At 46.6% G+C, this 16,906-nt stretch overlaps 1 protein-coding gene across 6 annotated transcripts in view; it reads right to left on the bottom strand.

Annotated features, from left to right (window-relative positions):
- Positions 1 to 16,906, bottom strand: part of ANK1 (ankyrin 1) — a 412,403-nt gene that overhangs the window by 43,125 nt on the left and 352,372 nt on the right. For 4 of the 6 annotated variants that reach the window (XM_075346407.1, XM_075346408.1, XM_075346409.1 and 1 more), the window contains 6 exons: positions 11,837 to 11,968; positions 11,125 to 11,301; positions 1,707 to 2,015; positions 1,543 to 1,615; positions 355 to 408; positions 18 to 189 (listed from right to left, as the gene is read on the bottom strand). In XM_075346407.1, the coding sequence (XP_075202522.1) occupies positions 18 to 189; positions 355 to 408; positions 1,543 to 1,615; positions 1,707 to 2,015; positions 11,125 to 11,301; positions 11,837 to 11,968 (917 nt within the window). The remainder of the gene's footprint in view (positions 1 to 17; positions 190 to 354; positions 409 to 1,542; positions 1,616 to 1,706; positions 2,016 to 11,124; positions 11,302 to 11,836; positions 11,969 to 16,906) is intronic. The other 2 variants (XM_075346412.1, XM_075346413.1) reach the window with 1 other exon arrangement.

Raw genomic sequence — 16,906 nt, 5'->3', positions numbered from 1 at the left:
GTCCTCAGAGCACCTACCTCTGCGAGCCGACTCGAGCTGTACACGGTGCTCTGCTGTGTCACTCGTATCCTTGCACTTCCCTTAAATGTTGGGTGAAGCTCTTCGTATGGCAAGGGGGCACCATTGTCCTGGTGAGGAGATCGACGAGGAGAAGAGGGTGAGGGGGCATCTGTGCTCCAGTCCAGGACCCTATAGTTTGGATAGACATATTTCATATTACTGTGTAGTGCTCATCACTGGACAATCTATAGTTTTAGATGGTCGCGACAACATAAACTTTCTAGATCTAAAAAAAGACCTCTGGCACGGTCATCTAACATATCCATGAGAGTAACTACCAGGGTAAAAGCATACCTCTGGCTGATGTAGGGCCCAGTAGAAGAAGAAGCCAGGGAAGACGGCAAAGACCTAAAGAAGGGATAGTCAAGAGTTTCACTGTGTTGGAGGAGTAGGCAATGGAGTGCAAAGAAGAGAGAGGGCCCCATAACATTAATACAGGCCCCCAATATGGTGCCACACTGGATTATTATTTCACACATTGATTCCAAGACTCTTGGGGAAACCCTCCACCTCCAAATTCTCACTTATATAACCTATGGAGCTTTGAACGGGTCCCTATGACCCAATAGTAAAGATAAAGAGCCCCCTCTCCTCCATTGGCTTCTATGGGAGCCATATGGTCGGTGTCTATGGTATGTACACTGATGAGTGGGGTAAGGAAAATGGAAAAAGATGCTAAATGATCCAAGGAAGAAGGAAAAGATGTAAGATGGGCTCTGTTCAAATCTTGTAAATTTCAACGTGTTGTTTTTGGACATCTTCCATTGACCTTCTTGAGAAGATCAATGTAAGGCAAAAGGGACAATTGTAAGACGTTGTGAAGTAAGTATAGGCATACGAGATGATGTTTGGATAGATTACAAGGGTTGTCTCACAAAAAGTATGGCGTAGATAATAGATAAATAGCAAAAAGGGAGAAAGATAGATATAAGATATACTGTATATACACATTTGAACATGGAACCATGAAGAGCAATGGAATGAAACTGAAAGGGAGAAGATACAGATTAGATATTAAGGGTGATCAACAAGTGGAACAGGCTCCCATGAGAGGTGGTTAGATCTACTTCTAGGGAAGTCTTCAAAAAGAGACTGGACAGACATCTGTCTGAGATAGTTTAGTGAATCCGGCATTGAGCGGTGGTTGGACACAATGATCCTGGAAGTCCTTTAGAACCCTAACATACTATGATTCTATGATATACAGTATATATATATATATATATATATATATATATATATATATATATATATATATAATATATATATATAGATAGATAGATTTATATGGTTAGAAGAATAGTGGGCATTACTTCAGAGATTTTTTCCTTTTTTTCAGTTTGTAGGATAACCCCTTTCAGCCCCATTTTTGTGTACTGAGATGGCGGTAATGAGATTTGAGGTCACATTTACAAAGTTATGAACGTCCAAGGACCAGGCAATCCTTATGCTGCAGAGGTCGTACTATGAGATAAGACTTACCTCTCTACCTTACCACCTGTCACTCTGCACGCAGTGGGGGTCTCAGTGATCCGGGCTTGGACCCGCTCTGGTCCTGCAACGAGACATGTACAGATCGTTTAGGTATCACTGTCCAGCCCCTCTCTCTCGTTGGCTTTCTCCCACCACAATCTTTATCCTCTGACCTCCAGCTTCAGTTTCCTCCTCATCCAGATCAGGGGAGCCCGAAGATGGACGTGGCTGGGCATCCCACTCATCCTCAGCTTTGCTGCAATCCAGGGATGAGTCTTCCGGAGCCACGAGGGATGGGGACAGGCCAGAGGCCCAAAGAGGAAGATCAGGCAGATCAAGCACCCCGTCTGGCTCAGCTGTTGCCATTGGTACTCCATCCAAAATGGAAGCTTCACTCCAGTATGGTTCCAGTCGCAATGGGGAGGGTAGGGAGTAGTTGAGAGAGGCCGGGGAAAGCAGCTCATCCTGCGTCAAGGGGTTACCTATGGGAGGGTAGGATGGGGAAGGGGATGTCACACTCACTCACTCTAAATACAAGTAGATACAACTATATACCACCTGCCTTCCACATTCAGGAGCATCATGTTTGGGGTCTGAAGGCCATCCGATTAAAGTTGTCATTCAGACTTTTAAAAATGATGGACTAGCCTCAGGATCAACCATTATGAGCCAATTAAAACATCAAGGATCAAGAGGCTGAGGCACAAGCACCACTGGCCCTTCAAACAGCTAAATCAGCAGTGGTGCCAAAAGTCAGACTGCCACCGATCTAACAAGAAAAATAGGCCATCGACTTAAAAGGCTGGATAACTCCTTTAATGTCTCAAGAGCATCGGTGCCTAGAAAATAAATAATCACCAGTAAATACAAGACGTTGTGTCTTTCATCAATTCAGCCATTGTTGTAGCTTTGGATGAATGGCGGGCTGACAACCTATATGGCCGCCACTACCGCTGTTAATGTTTTTTTTTACCTATATGGACCCACTACCACTGCTAATGGGTTTTTTACCTATAAGGACTCCACTACCACTGCTAATGGGTTTTTTACCTATAAGGACTCTACTACCACTGCTAATGTTTTTTTTTTTACCTATACGGACTCCACTACCACTGCTAATGCTTTTTTTTACTTATATGGACGCCACTACCACTGCTAATGGGTTTTTTACCTATACGGACTCCACTTTCGCTGCTAATGTTTTTGGGTTTTTTTACCTATACGGACTCCACTACCACTGCTAATGCTTTTTTCACCTATATGGATGCCACTTCTGCTGCTAATGGGTTTTTTACCTATATGGACTCCACTACCACTGCTAATGTTTTTTTCACTTATATGGACTCTACTACCACTGCTAATGTTTTATTTTTTTTTTACCTATATGGACGCCACTTCTGCTGCTAATGGGTTTTTTACCTATATGGACGCCACTTCTGCTGCTAATGAGTTTTTTTACCTATATGGACTCCACTAACGCTGCTAATGTTTTTTTTTTTTTACCTATATGGACGCCACTACCGCTGCTAATGGGTTTTTTACCTATATGGACTCCAGTAGCGCTGCTGATGTTTTTTTTTTCCTAACCTTCCCACAACTCCAAAATGTAATCCACCCCGTTGTGAAGTCATGCAGGATTTGTTAGGTATCTTAATTGGGAAAATGAGACCTGGCAAGTTTTTTTAGGGCAATATTTTGATTTTAGGGGGCAAAATATGTAAGATGAGTACGGACACCTGGTTTAACTAATGGGAATGGCACCTATTAATCCAATAGAAATTTTGTAAATAAGACTCAGAAAATAAAAATAATACAGTATTTTATTTCCATTTTGAATGCTGCACATGTAATTAACATTTTCTTTCTGGTTGCCATGGCAATGTATATATCTTAAAGCATGGGTCCCCAACTCCAGTCCTCGAGGGCCACCAACAGTGCATGTTTTCAGGATTTCCTTAGTATTGCACTTGTGATCATTTAATCACCTGCACAGTTGATGATTCCAACACCCATGCAATGCTAAGGAAATCCTGAAAACATGCACTGTTGGTGGCCCTCAAGGACTGGAGTTGGGGAACCCTGTCTTAAAGGGATTGTTCAGACAATATTTTTTGGTCGTAGTGTCCTCCATCACTAGGCTGATCCCAATAATTGTCTGCGATCTATGGTAAAACCAACTACTTTCCCTGCAGCGCCTCCACTGGAGAAATGAGGAATTACACAGCTCTCATTGAAATATGTTGGATGTGACAGTATTGACGTGTCAAGTATTTGATTATATGAATATTAGCGATGATCCATTTGATAGACAATGCCCAATTCGATCATCCTGTCCTCCATGGTAGCTAGCCTTCACTTTTGTGTGGGGCATCCTGTCCATACTAGGCCCCATGATGTCAGGATGTCAAGCGAGGCCTATTCTTTAGGCCTCATATGACATCAGGATGTGTGTGGCCCACCATGTTATGATGGCGCAGGTCCTATCATCATGCTGGGCACAGAAGTGAACACTGGCTGCCACAGAGGACTAGACGAGCGTCTAGTCCTCAAATTGTTCTTCTCTAACAACAACGTAGCCATGGAAACCAGAATGAAAACACCAGGGCGAAACTGGTCGCCTTTTATCTTATTTTATTCCTGCTGCTCAATCCACAGAGATACGAGGGTATTTTATTTACTACTACTTTTTATGGTCTTTTCCAAGGGGGCGTGGCTCTCGGGAATCTCAGGGAGGGTTCTTAGCTTGCTCTGCATTACTTATATGACCACGCCCACTTGGCAAATCCCATAAAAATAAGTAATAAAAAGGCCCATATATCTGGAACCGTATGGAGGATTTGAAGAAAAAAAAAACAAAAAATAAAACCGCACAAAACATTAACAGAATAGTCAGAGGAGTTGCGGAAATAAAATAAAAGCAAAAAAAATGACCATTTTTATATTTTGTTTTTGCACCTATTAGTGAATGAATAGTTTGTTTTTGTCAAGGTGAGAAGTAAAGTATTCAGACAGGGGCAGAGGTAGTGTACATTGTCAGAGGTGTTGGATCGATTTCCCCTCCGGACACCAGGACCGGGGGCTGCGCTAGTGGTAACAGCTTACAGTGAGATATATTAGGGCCAAGTCCCTATATAGAGTGTAGGATACTGAATGTTCGGGCCGCGAGGCTCCGTGTCACCACACTGTACTCAGCTGTTTGAGCCATCACCGGTGACAGCCGCCCAGCCACGTGTCGCACCCTGTCGTCTGCTGTTTTTAGAAAGATGAGACCCCCCAGTACAGGGAGGGTGAATCCCACCACCGTGGTGCACTTTATGTACACATCAATATAACAGCACTTAATTAGGATATGCAGACGCTATATAACCAGCAGGGTGTTAAAAAAAAAAATAGCTGAAAAAGAACTAAGCCTCACAGTCTTATCACGTCGCCAATACAAAGGGAGGAGCAGAGGTTCACTATATGCTTTCTTGTAGGTTGGCCCTGCTGGCTGAGTTCATTAGCAAAGCCAGTCCCCTTTTTCCATCTGACAAGGGGGCTAGCTCAGGTGAAAAAAAACAACGAAGCCTCCCAGTCAGGCCATCTTATCACGTCACCAATACAAAGGGAGCAGCGGAGGCTCACTGCATGCTTTCTTGTAGGTTGGCCCTGCTGGCTGATCGGTTGAGTTCATTAGCAAAGCCAGTCCCCTTTTTCTGGCTGACAAGGGAGCTGGCTCAGGTAAAAAAAACTAAGCCTCACAGTCAGCTTGTCCTATCACGTCACCGATACAAAAGGAGGAGCGGAGGCTCACTGCATGCTTTCTTGTAGGTCGGCCCCACTGACTGATAGATTGAGTTCATTAGCAAAGCCAGTCCCCTTTTTGGGCTGACAAGAGGGCTGGCTTAGGTAAAAAAACTAAGCCTCACAGTCAAGGCCGTCTTAACACGTCGCCGATACAAAGGGAGGAGCAGAGGCTCACTGCATGCTTTCTTGTAGGTCGGGCCCACTGGCTGATCGATTGAGTTCATTAGCAAAGCCAGCCCCCTTTTTCTGGCTTACAAGGGGGCTGGCTTAGGTAAAAAAAAACAACTAAGCCTCACAGTTATCCCGTCCTATCATGTCGCCGACACAAAGGAAGGAGTGGAGGCTCACTGCATGAATCGGAGCGAACACAGAAGTGAAGTTGCCAGGACCACATTAGATGACATCCTATTCCAGCCGCCTGACCACTGCAGACAATCACAGGCCTTAGTAGTCAGTTGGCTATAGAAAGGGACATCAGTCAACACCATTAATTACTTTCAAAATATCGAATTGGGTCAGTCCCTTTTTTGGGTGGATATATAGTATCCTGGAGAAGTAGAGTAAGAACCAGCCGTGATGGTGGCCACCTAGCCTTCTCAAAATCAGATATAACCCAAGAGGTTTTGGAGGTCAGTCATGGCTGATTCAGTTGTCCATGCAACATGGTCCAAGAACGGACTGCAATGTATGGACTGGCCGCAAGTCTGTGCGCCCAAAAAGTCATCTTCATACATTTCTCTGAGGTTGGGAGACCCTCGGCCAGTCCGCACTTTGTGGTCACGGCTTGGACCATGTTCCATGGACATCTGAATCGGCCCTTAGACTGACTTTTAAAATCTGTACAGGGGGCCGCACTACCCTGTGCCATGTACAACACTGATGTCTCCTGCAATCACAGAGGGGACCTTTTGGCCTCTTCTAGCAGAAGTTTGAGGACTACCTGTTAAAACTAGGGACTTATTCCTTATTCAGCCCCCATGTAGATTATTATTATTATTATTAATAATTATTATTATATTATTATAATTATTATTAACAAAGGAAATTGTGAAAGTTTAGTGAAAGGAAGAATAGTATACTAAAGCTGATGTGGCCAAAATTAAGCTTTACCTCCCTAATTATATGGGGTTGTCCACCTTTGGGGACAATTTATTAATTTAATAAAATGTATCTATGTGCAGATATTTTTGCAACTGGTTTTCATTAGAAATGTTTGCACCATTTGCTTTCTACGGTCTCTGTGTTGCAGTCCTTGTGTTGCACTGTTTATTTTTGCAATCGGCAGAAGGAGTTAACTGAGAAACTGTCGGTGAGCTCATTCTGACAGTCGCGTCGGTAACTCTTTTATCTGTCTTTTTTTCTGAGCTCTTCTCAGCTTATTTATGACCATAGACTGCATTAAAGTTGAAGATTCAGGGAAACAAAGAGCCTGTAAAAGCCAAATGATGCAAAACATTTAATCACTCAAATAGCAAAAAAATATTTTTGACCACAAATATATGCATTTAAATAAAAAAAAGTCCTCAAATGTAGACAACACCTTTAAAGTGGATTTGACACCAAATTTCACCATATAGACTGCACACATTACTAAGTTACTCTCTTAGACCTTATGAGACTGGTGTACTTACTTTGCAATAAATGTCAAAATGGCTGTATAATCCTGATACTAAAATTACTATTATAAAAGCCATCTAAAGAGTGGGAGAGCTCATGAGTCCAAGTGTCTTCAATCACAGTCCCACCGCCGTTATGACAGCTGCAGCATGTACTGAGCTGGGTGAGATCTCAGCAGTGAGGAGCTTTTAATTGGGCTAGGTTGGCAAAGATTCAGCAATAGCAGAGAGGACAAACACTGGGGAGATGTCAATCAGGATAGGTGAGTATAGGTCAGGCAACAGCAGGGAGGAGGAACACTGAGAGGATGTCAGTCAGGCTAGGTGGGAGGAGATTAACACTAGAAGTCCCAGAGAGGGGTCATTTAACATTTCTACCTTTGGAACCCAGAGAGCTCGAAATTCCTGGGACTTCTAGTGTTAACCAGCAACAGGGAGGAGGAACAACAATGAGCTGTCAATCAAGCTAGACGGGTAGAGATTCAACAGTAAAAGGGAGAGAGAACACAGAGGAGACGTCAATCAGACTACATGGGAGGAGATTCAACAGTGACAGGGAGAAGGAACAGCAAGGAGCTGTCAATCAGGCTACATGGGTGGAGGTTCAGCAGTAGCAGGGAGGAGGAACACTGAGAGGATGTCAATCAGGTTAGGCGGGTAGAGATTCAAACAGTAATAGGGAGGAGGAACAAGGAAGAGCTGTCAATAAGACTAGGTGGGTAGAGATTCAACAGTAACAGGGAGGAGGAACAATGAGGAGCTGTCAATCAGGCTAGGTGGGTGGAGATTCAGCAGTAGCAGAGATGAGGAACACTGAGATGTCAATCAGGCTAGGTTGATGAGATTCAAGAGTAACAGGGAGGAGGATCACTGAGGAACTGTCAATCAGGCTAGGTGGATGGAGATTTAACAATAACAGGGAGGAGAAACACAGAGGAGCTGTCAATCAGACTAGGTGGGTAGAAATTCAACAATAACAGGGAGGAGGAACAACAAGATGTCAATCAGACTAGGTGGGTGGAGATTCAGGAGTAGCAGAGAGGAGGAACACTGAGATGTCAATCAGACTAGGCTGATGAGATTCAAGAGTAACAGGGAGGAGGATCACTGAGGAACTGTCAATCAGGCTAGGTGGATGGAAATTCAACAGTAACAGGGAGGAAAAACACAGAGGAGATGTCAATCAGGCTAGATGGGTGGAAAAATCAACAGTAACAGGGAAGAGGCCCAACGAGGAGCTGTCAATCAGACTAGGTGGGTAGAGATTAAAAAATAACAGGGAGCAGGAACAACAAGATGTCAATCAGGCTAGAATGGTGTAGAATCAACAGTAACAGGGAGGAGGCCCAACGACGAGATGTCAATCAGGCTAGGTGGGTAGAGATTCAACAGTAACAGGGAGGAGGAACACTGAGGAGCTGTCAATCAGGCTAGAATGGTGGAGATTCGGAAGTAGCAGAGAGGAGGAACACTGAGAGGATGTCAATCACACTAGGTGGATAGAGATTCATCAGTGACAGGGAGGAGGAACACTGAGGAGATGTTAATCAGGCTAGGAGGACAGAGTTCATTTTAAACTTTCACACAGGATTATTAAAGCTTTTCTGACATGGATTATCAAAGTGAGTACACCAGTCTCATTAAGCCTAAGAACTCTAATCTGTCGACAGATCCACGTCACAGATCCAAAGCATAAGAAGAAATCTGAAACTAAGTTTGCAGCTTGATATATCTAATAGTCTAATACAAGAAAACAGATCTATAAGGGATTGCACTACATTAAAAAACATGTCTGCTATCTTCCAGTAACAGCACCAAGGGTTGTATCCGGTATTGCAACTCAAGTCTATTGAGGTAAATAGTGCTGAGCTGCAATACCATATACAACCACTGGACAGATGTGGCGCTATTTTTAAAAGAAAGCAGCCATGTTTTTCTCATCTTGTACAATGCATTGACGTGTGTACATGGAACATGCGTAATATATTGATATACAGAGATTGTGATTGGTTAAAGGCCACAGAAATACATACATCCCTCAGGTTTAGGGTGGGATTGAGGATGGAGGGGCACCTGGTCCTGACTGAAAGAGGAAGAACAGAAGCATGAGGAGGTCAGAGGTGAACGAAGAGGCTCAGAAAAGAAGTGAGAGAAAGGAGAGAGAAAGGGTGAGACGTACACACATAGACTCCAGCCCCACAATAGTGCTCCAGCAGGGGTAGGGGGTGGATGAGGAGATGGGACAGACATGGATCACACCAATCATGGGTTATACACGGAAGCAGGACGCCATGCTCCCATAGTCAGTATAGCCCTAAGGTTGGGTTCACAGGACGCGTGAACCTGGCCTTACAGTGAAATGGAGACGTTTGGGTGAGAGCCCCTCTGACACAGGTGTTAGTGCTGATGGCATGCATTCTGTGCCGGATGTAACAATAAGGCTTATAGCAATTACCCTCCTCCGCCTAGATCATGAGATCTATAGTAAACTAAATCTAACGTGCAGGATCCTTTTTTTCAATGCTTTTCGGCTCTTTTACAGCACACATACATATAACTATATGAGTCTGTCACCCCCAATACTGAAATTGAAGTATTTAGACATTGATATGGGGGACTAAGCCCCTATAATAATCATACAGGTACTTTTGATTTTAGCAGTTTAGTTTTATATAAAAAAGTTTTATTACATATGTAATGAGAGGGCATTGGTGTGACCTTGGTGTGACCAATGGCTCGGTGCACTGGTCCTGCACCTTAAATATCATCCTGTGCTCCTACTATAGTGGATCGTATGTGGCCACCCACTGCTGTGTGATCCTGTGTGCAGTGCCAACCCACTGCTGTGTGATCCTGTGTGCAGTGCCAACCCACTGCTGTGTGATCCTGTGTGCAGTGCCAACCCACTGCTGTGTGATCCTGTGTGCAGCGGACGAACACTACTGTGTGATCCTGTGTGCAGTGGCCACCCACTGCTGTGTGATCTTGTGTTCAGTGGCCACCCACTGCTGTGTGATCCTGTGTGCAGTGGCCGCCCACTGCTGAATGATCCTGTATGCAGTGGCCACCCACTGCTGTGTGATCCTGTGTGCACTGGCCGCCCACTGCTGAATGATCCTGTGTGCACTGGCCGCCCACTGCTGAATGATCCTGTGTGCACTGGCCGCCCACTGCTGAATGATCCTGTGTGCAGTGGCCACCCACTGCTGTGTGATCCTGTGTGCAGTGGCCACTCATTGCTGTGTGATCCTGTTTGCAGTGGCCGCCCACTGCTGTGTGATCCTGTGTGCAGTGGCCGCCCACTGCTGAATGATCCTGTGGGCAGTGGCCGCCCACTGCTGTGTGATCCTGTGTGCAGTGGCCGCCCACTGCTGAATGATCCTGTGGGCAGTGGCCACCCACTGCTGAATGATCCTGTGTGCAGTGGCCGCCCACTGCTGAATGATCCTGTGGGCAGTGGCCACCCACTGCTGAATGATCCTGTGTGCAGTGGCCACCCACTGCTGTGTGATCTTGTGTTCAGTGGCCACTCATTGCTGTGTGATCTTGTGCTCAGTGGCCACCCACTGATGTGTGATCCTGTGTACAGTGCCCACTCATTGCTGTGTGATCCTGTGTGCAGTGCCCACTCATTGCTGTGTGATCCTGTGTGCAGTGCCCACTCATTGCTGTGTGATCCTGTGTGCAGTGCCCCCTCATTGCTGTGTGATCCTGTGTGCAGAAAGTGGCCCCTACATATAGTAGAGGGAGATGAGACCGCACACTGTGTCAGTGTGTGCACGTTCTTATCTCCCTCTCCTGTAAGCACCAGTCATTGCTGCCTTCTTTTCCTGTGTGCAGCGAGTGGCTGGTACACACTGGAGGGGGATGAGAACACTCCTGAACACACTAACACTGTGTGTGCGCTCAGCTCTTGCAATGTCAGTATGTGCAGGAAGCGATGATGGTAATTCAGAAGGTGTAGCAGCGCACAGAGTCCTTGGTCACACCAAGGGTGCACCAAAGCCCCCTCATTTACACAAGCCAACAGGACACCCGAGAAATTCATGTGGCTCCTGGCCTCCCGTCGCCCACCATTGCTCTAGTTAATAAAACAAGCTATCCAATCAAATTACCGTACATGAATCTGCCAGGGTCGTACAGCAAAGGCCCACTTAGAGCAGGTTTCGTCACATGCGTTGCCCCTTACCTGGTGAGGACCCCCATGGGACAGTTCCATTCCTCTGAGAGGGGGATATAGACCCGTCACTGTTTGTATACTGGTGATCCCCCTTCAGGCTTCTGCTCTGACGCCCACCGGATCCTTCCAACATCGTGACAATCTCATTGCGGTCAATGTTTCGCAGAGCCGTGTACAGGTCTTCAACTGCATTAATCACAAAAAGTAATGGACAGACATGATATCTGACATTTTTGTTTCTTTCCAGAAAAAGTAAAGCACTCTCCAGGCTGGAGGGGGCAGAGGTTGAAGATGAAAAATCTCAGTACCTTTGATTCTCCTAAATTGTGCGCCATTCATTGAGTGGTCTTAATGGCCTTACTTTCATGCTGTGTGTCGGTACGATTATGGCGATACCGGCTGTATATATTTTTTATTATGCTTTTACTACTTTTAAACTATTAGAAAACTTTTGTTTTTCTCTCATTATATTTTGACAAACGATTTATTTTTTTACATTTTCTGCAGTCGTAGTCTTTATTGGTACTGTTGTAGGTTACATTGGACTTTTCAATTACTTTTTATTCCATTTCTTTTAGGCAAGCAATTTAGACATTTTTTGGCTCTATGGAGGGTCTATATTTTAAAGGGTGATACACAAATCTGTTAGGCCCTGTGTGTGATAATAGGTGTCAGTTGGCAATTGCCAATGGCAGCCCACCACTGCTCGGTGTATACGTACGCTTTGCGTTGGAACCTTGCCGCGATGCCCATAGGTGTAGTAACGCCGCGCTCTGCTCCAGGAGCGAATTTGGATTCTCCACTCTAATCCTGTTGATGTCGTCCATCTCAAATTGCAACTCCCGTGCCAGCTCTGCGAATAGGACACATCCCACCATCACCAAAGTGTCGTGTAATACTTTATAATACACCGGTCGCCGTGAAACAGACATGTAGGATATCACAATATGGAACTGAAAGGGCTAATAAACCCTGATGCCGTGAAGAAATGGTCAGTCGAGGATGCCTGGACAGTGACTTATTTTTCTACGCGTTTCGGAGACAAATCACCTTCTTCAGGAACAGATCTGATCTGTTCCTGAAGGATATTTTTCTCCGAAACGCGTTTTCTCCGGGTTTATTAGCCCTTTCAGTTCCATAAGCACCAACTGCCTGTCTTTGAGAATCTGTCTTCACTGATAACAGATTTTACCCATGAATTGAGAGCGTAAGAAGAGAAAGAAGCCGATTTCTCTGCTTATTTCCGGGTGTTCCATAGATATAAGAAATAAAAAAATAAATAAATAAAAAAAAATATTAATCAAAAACAGTTTTTAAAGAACACACACACACAAAAAGAAATTAAACATGATGAAAAAAAAGGTTGTGTGAAGAAAGTCTCAAGCCAGCCATAGCTTAGTGGCTGTGGATGGCGGATAAGTTAAGGACTTGTAAGTGGTCTGGGCAGATGTAATTATCAAGAATGGTGTAGACAGTTTTTAGCTAACTGTTCATGCTAATTTGAAGGGGTTTTGCCACAAAGTAAAGTAATGCCCTATGTATGGGATTGTGAGTAACTCGCTAACCGTGAGACCCTCAGTAATACCAAGAACGAGGCCTAGCAGAGCCCCGTCTGAATGAGGCATTAAATGGACTGGAGGGGCTTATGTGCTCAACCTTTTGTCTATGGGATTTTCTAATCTTACAACCTTTTCAGGCCACGATCAGCCGCCCGCTCCCCCCGGCCTGGGAATTTAACATCTAATTATAAAGAATCTGTCTGTACGACAAGAGAGAAAGAGGAGAGCAGTATACCCATCCACAATGTATACCGGCCATCGCCACACTACTCACTATAGCCATAAGCCAACACCTATCATAGCTGGGGTGACTATATTAACAAAATGTGGTAGGGGAAGGGGCTGTGACCAGAGGTGTCCTGGACCCCAATACAAAGTCTTTAACAGACCCTCATTTACTACGGTAAGTACCAGTTATTATCCTGATTCCTTCTTGGGTGGCAGAGGACATTTGGGCCTACCAAGGCCTGACTGCCTCAGCGAAGAAATCTGCGTGCCGCCTTACTTATGCTCTAATACTTCAATGCTTCTTAGAAAAAATATTGTTCGAACAGACCCTTTCAAGACAAGTAAAGGCTCGAGTGCCTCTTATAAAGTAACAATGACCCTTAAGTGCCCCCTTAACAAGTAATAGTTCTCCAAGGGTCTTTTATCTGCCAATATTGTGTGCTCTTTTAACAATAGTGTCAATAAGTATTATTGCCCCACCCCCAAAAAAAGGAACAATACCTCAGACATCATCACAGTGACATCATTGTGTCGCCTGTGCAAGATGGCTGACGTCATATCGGCTCTGACGTCTTATGGGCCACAGACCTAAAGTGGCCCAGGGAGGTGGAGCAGGGAGCCATAGCTCTCTGTTTTACCTCAGTTTTTTTACTGACGGGGTGTCCTGTGGGTGCTGAATGATCTGGTCCTGGGACCCCCACCGATCAGTAGATCTGAATGCACAGAGCGGTGTATGGGCTCAGTCGTAAGTTAAAGTTGCATATACGGTATTCACTCTGACAAGAGCAGTGTACGGACCCATAGACATATATACATGAAAGAATCTGGCACTCAAATTTCTGCTAGTGAAATTCTTTAATAGTGGTATACGTGAGGTGTGTGGTAGTAACGCTTTGGTCTTTGGACCTTTGTCAAACTTACGCATGAATGCATTCATGGATGTCTGGACACATGGCTTTCCCACTTGCCCAGACATCCCAGGTTACATTCATGTGTCTACTGATCGGTGGAGGTCTCAGGACCAGCTGAATCAGCACCCACAGGACACCCCTTCAGTAAAAACCTGAGGTAAAACAGAGAGCTATGGCTCCCTGCTCCACCTCCCTGTCTTCTAGGGCACCTCCCTGTCTTCTAAAGGCACTCATAGGTAACGTGACAAGGTCGCTTCGGAGGAAAGCTCCGTGTCCAGGCATCCCAGGCTACATTCATGTGTATGTTTGAGTGCCGGATTCTTTCATATATGCTGATACGGATTGGGACCCTGTCCGAGCATCAATATGTTCAGTCAAGAGTGCCGTATTTCCTCTCAGAGTCACTATTAAGTCCGTATACCGATCTGTGCACCTTGGCTATGCAGAGACAGATTAAGAACAACACGTTCGAAACGTGTCCTCTTCTGCGGGCTTGTTTTGTGACCCAATATGGACTTTTTAATATGAATAACCAATAAATTTTGTATTTTTATATTAACATTTTTTTGGACCTAGTTGCTGGATTTCCATTGGATATTTAGTTCTCAAGCCTTGCTGACTTTCTCCCTTCCTTGCACGGTCCAAATTTAGTGGTCTCCTTGGAACAGGTGAGCTGGATAAATCTTTCTTTTTGTATGCACGTTGGCTATGTGTATACATCTTTTTCAGGCGGATTCCGCAGCGGAATCTGTCAGAAAGCGTTCAAGAGCGTGAATATGTGCCTTTCTATGTAACAATGATTTGCTATGGATATGTTCAGGCTTTTAAAGGGAACCGGTCACCAGATTTGGTGACTATAAGCTGCGACCACCACCACTGGGCTCTTATATGCAGCGTTCTAACATGCTGTATATAAGAGCCCAGGCTGCTGTGTAGAACGTAAAAATTACTTTATAATACTCACCTAAACGGTCGGTGCGGTGCAGATGGGTCAGATGGGTGTCTCCATAATCCGGGTGCGGCGCCTCCTCTTTCGGCCATCTTTGTCCTCTTTCTTCTGAAGCCTGGGTGCATGATGTGTCCTACGTCATGCACACAGGCCAGCATTGAGGTCCTGTGCAGGGCAGATCAAAGTATTGTAATGCGCATGAGCGGTACCTCAATGCCGGCGCATGTGCATGACGTAGGACGCGTCATGCACACAGGCTTCAGAAGAAGGAAGGCAAAGATGGCCGAAAGAGGCGGCACCGGCGAACGGAGACGCCCATCTGACCCATCTGCACAGCACCGACCGTTTAGGTGAGTATTATAAAGTAATTTTTACGCTCTACACAGCGGTCTGGGCTTTTATATACAGCATGTTAGAATCTATATATATAATTGCCTTATTCTGTCTGTCTGTCTGTCTGTCATGCTCCAAAATTGTGTCCTTACGGTGACACAAAGCTGATTGGCCGCTGGGCTCGCCATGGCCCCGCCCCCCCACACGGATTGGCCTCTCGCCCAGGCTCTCTGCAGGCCCCGCCCCCCTCACGCAATGCACGCTCGCTCTGGCCCAACTGACACGGAGCTCCGACTCCCAGGTGAGTACACACACACACATCAGATCACACTCACTCTCACACACACCTCACACACACATCACATCCACACACTCACAACATCCTGGGATATCGCTTGCTTCTACACCGGCTCCGTCACGATCCCAGCAGCGCCAGACATAACCTTGCGATGCTGGGATCTTGACGGAGCCCGTGAACGCTGGTAACCATTATACACATCGGGTAACTAAGGTCCCTTAGTTACCCGATGTGTATCATAGTTACCAGCGTACACCGGCTCCCGGTACACATGTGCAGGGAGCCGGCATTATACTCCTCTCCCCCCAGGACTACTCCTCCTATTACAGTCCTCCTATTATACTCCTCTCTGAGTATAATAGGAGAACTATTATAGCATGGCGGATGTAGCACGATGGGGGGTGCGCAGCATGGGGGATGTAGCACGATGGGGGGTGCGCAGCATGGGGGATGTAGCATGATGGGGTGCGCAGCATGGGGGATGTAGCACGATGGGGAGTGCGCAGCATGGGGGATGTAGCACGATGGGGAGTGCGCAGCATGGGGGATGTAGCACGATGGGGGGTGCGCAGCATGGGGGATGTAGCACGACGGGGGGTGCGCAGCATGGGGGATGTAGCATGATGGGGTGCGCAGCATGGGGGATGTAGCACGATGGGAAGTGCGCAGCATGGGGGGTGTAGCACGATGGGGAGTGCGCAGCATGGGGGATGTAGCACGATGGGGAGTGCACAGCATGGGGGATGTAGCACGATAGCACGATGGGGAGTGCGCAGCATGGGGGATGTAGCACGATAGGGAGTGTGCAGCATGGGGGATGTAGCACGATGGGGAGTGCGCAGCATGGGGGATGTAGCACGATGGGGAGTGCGCAGCATGGGGGATGTAGCACGATGGGGAGGTGCGCAGCATGGGGGATGTAGCACGATGGGGAGTGCGCAGCATGGGGGATGTAGCACGATGGGGAGTGCGCAGCATGGCGGATGGAGCACGATGGGGGGTGCGCAGCATGGGGGATGTAGCACGATGGGGGATGTAGCACGATGGGGGATGTAGCACGATGGGGGGTGCGCAGCATGGGGGATGTACAACGATGGGGAGTGCGCAGCATGGCGGATGGAGCACGATGGGGGGTGCGCAGCATGGGGAATGTAGCATGATGGGGAGTGCGCAGCATGGGGGATGTAGCACGATGGGGAGTGCGCAGCATGGGGGATGTACACGATGGGGAGGTGCGCAGCATGGGGGATGTAGCACGATGGGGAGTGCGCAGCATGGGGGATGTAGCACGATGGGGAGTGCGCAGCATGGCGGATGGAGCACGATGGGGAGTGCGCAGCATGGGGGATGTAGCACGATGGGGGATGTAGCACGATGGGGGGTGCGCAGCATGGGGGATGTAGCACGATGGGGAGTGCGCAGCATGGGGGATGTAGCACGATGGGGAGTGCGCAGCATGGGGGATGTAGCACGATGGGGAGTGCGCAGCATGGCGGATGGAGCACGATGGGGG

This window comes from Anomaloglossus baeobatrachus, chromosome 4, assembly GCF_048569485.1.
Source record: "Anomaloglossus baeobatrachus isolate aAnoBae1 chromosome 4, aAnoBae1.hap1, whole genome shotgun sequence".
NCBI lineage: Eukaryota > Metazoa > Chordata > Amphibia > Anura > Aromobatidae > Anomaloglossus > Anomaloglossus baeobatrachus.
This window is presented reverse-complemented; position numbering and strand designations above follow the sequence as displayed.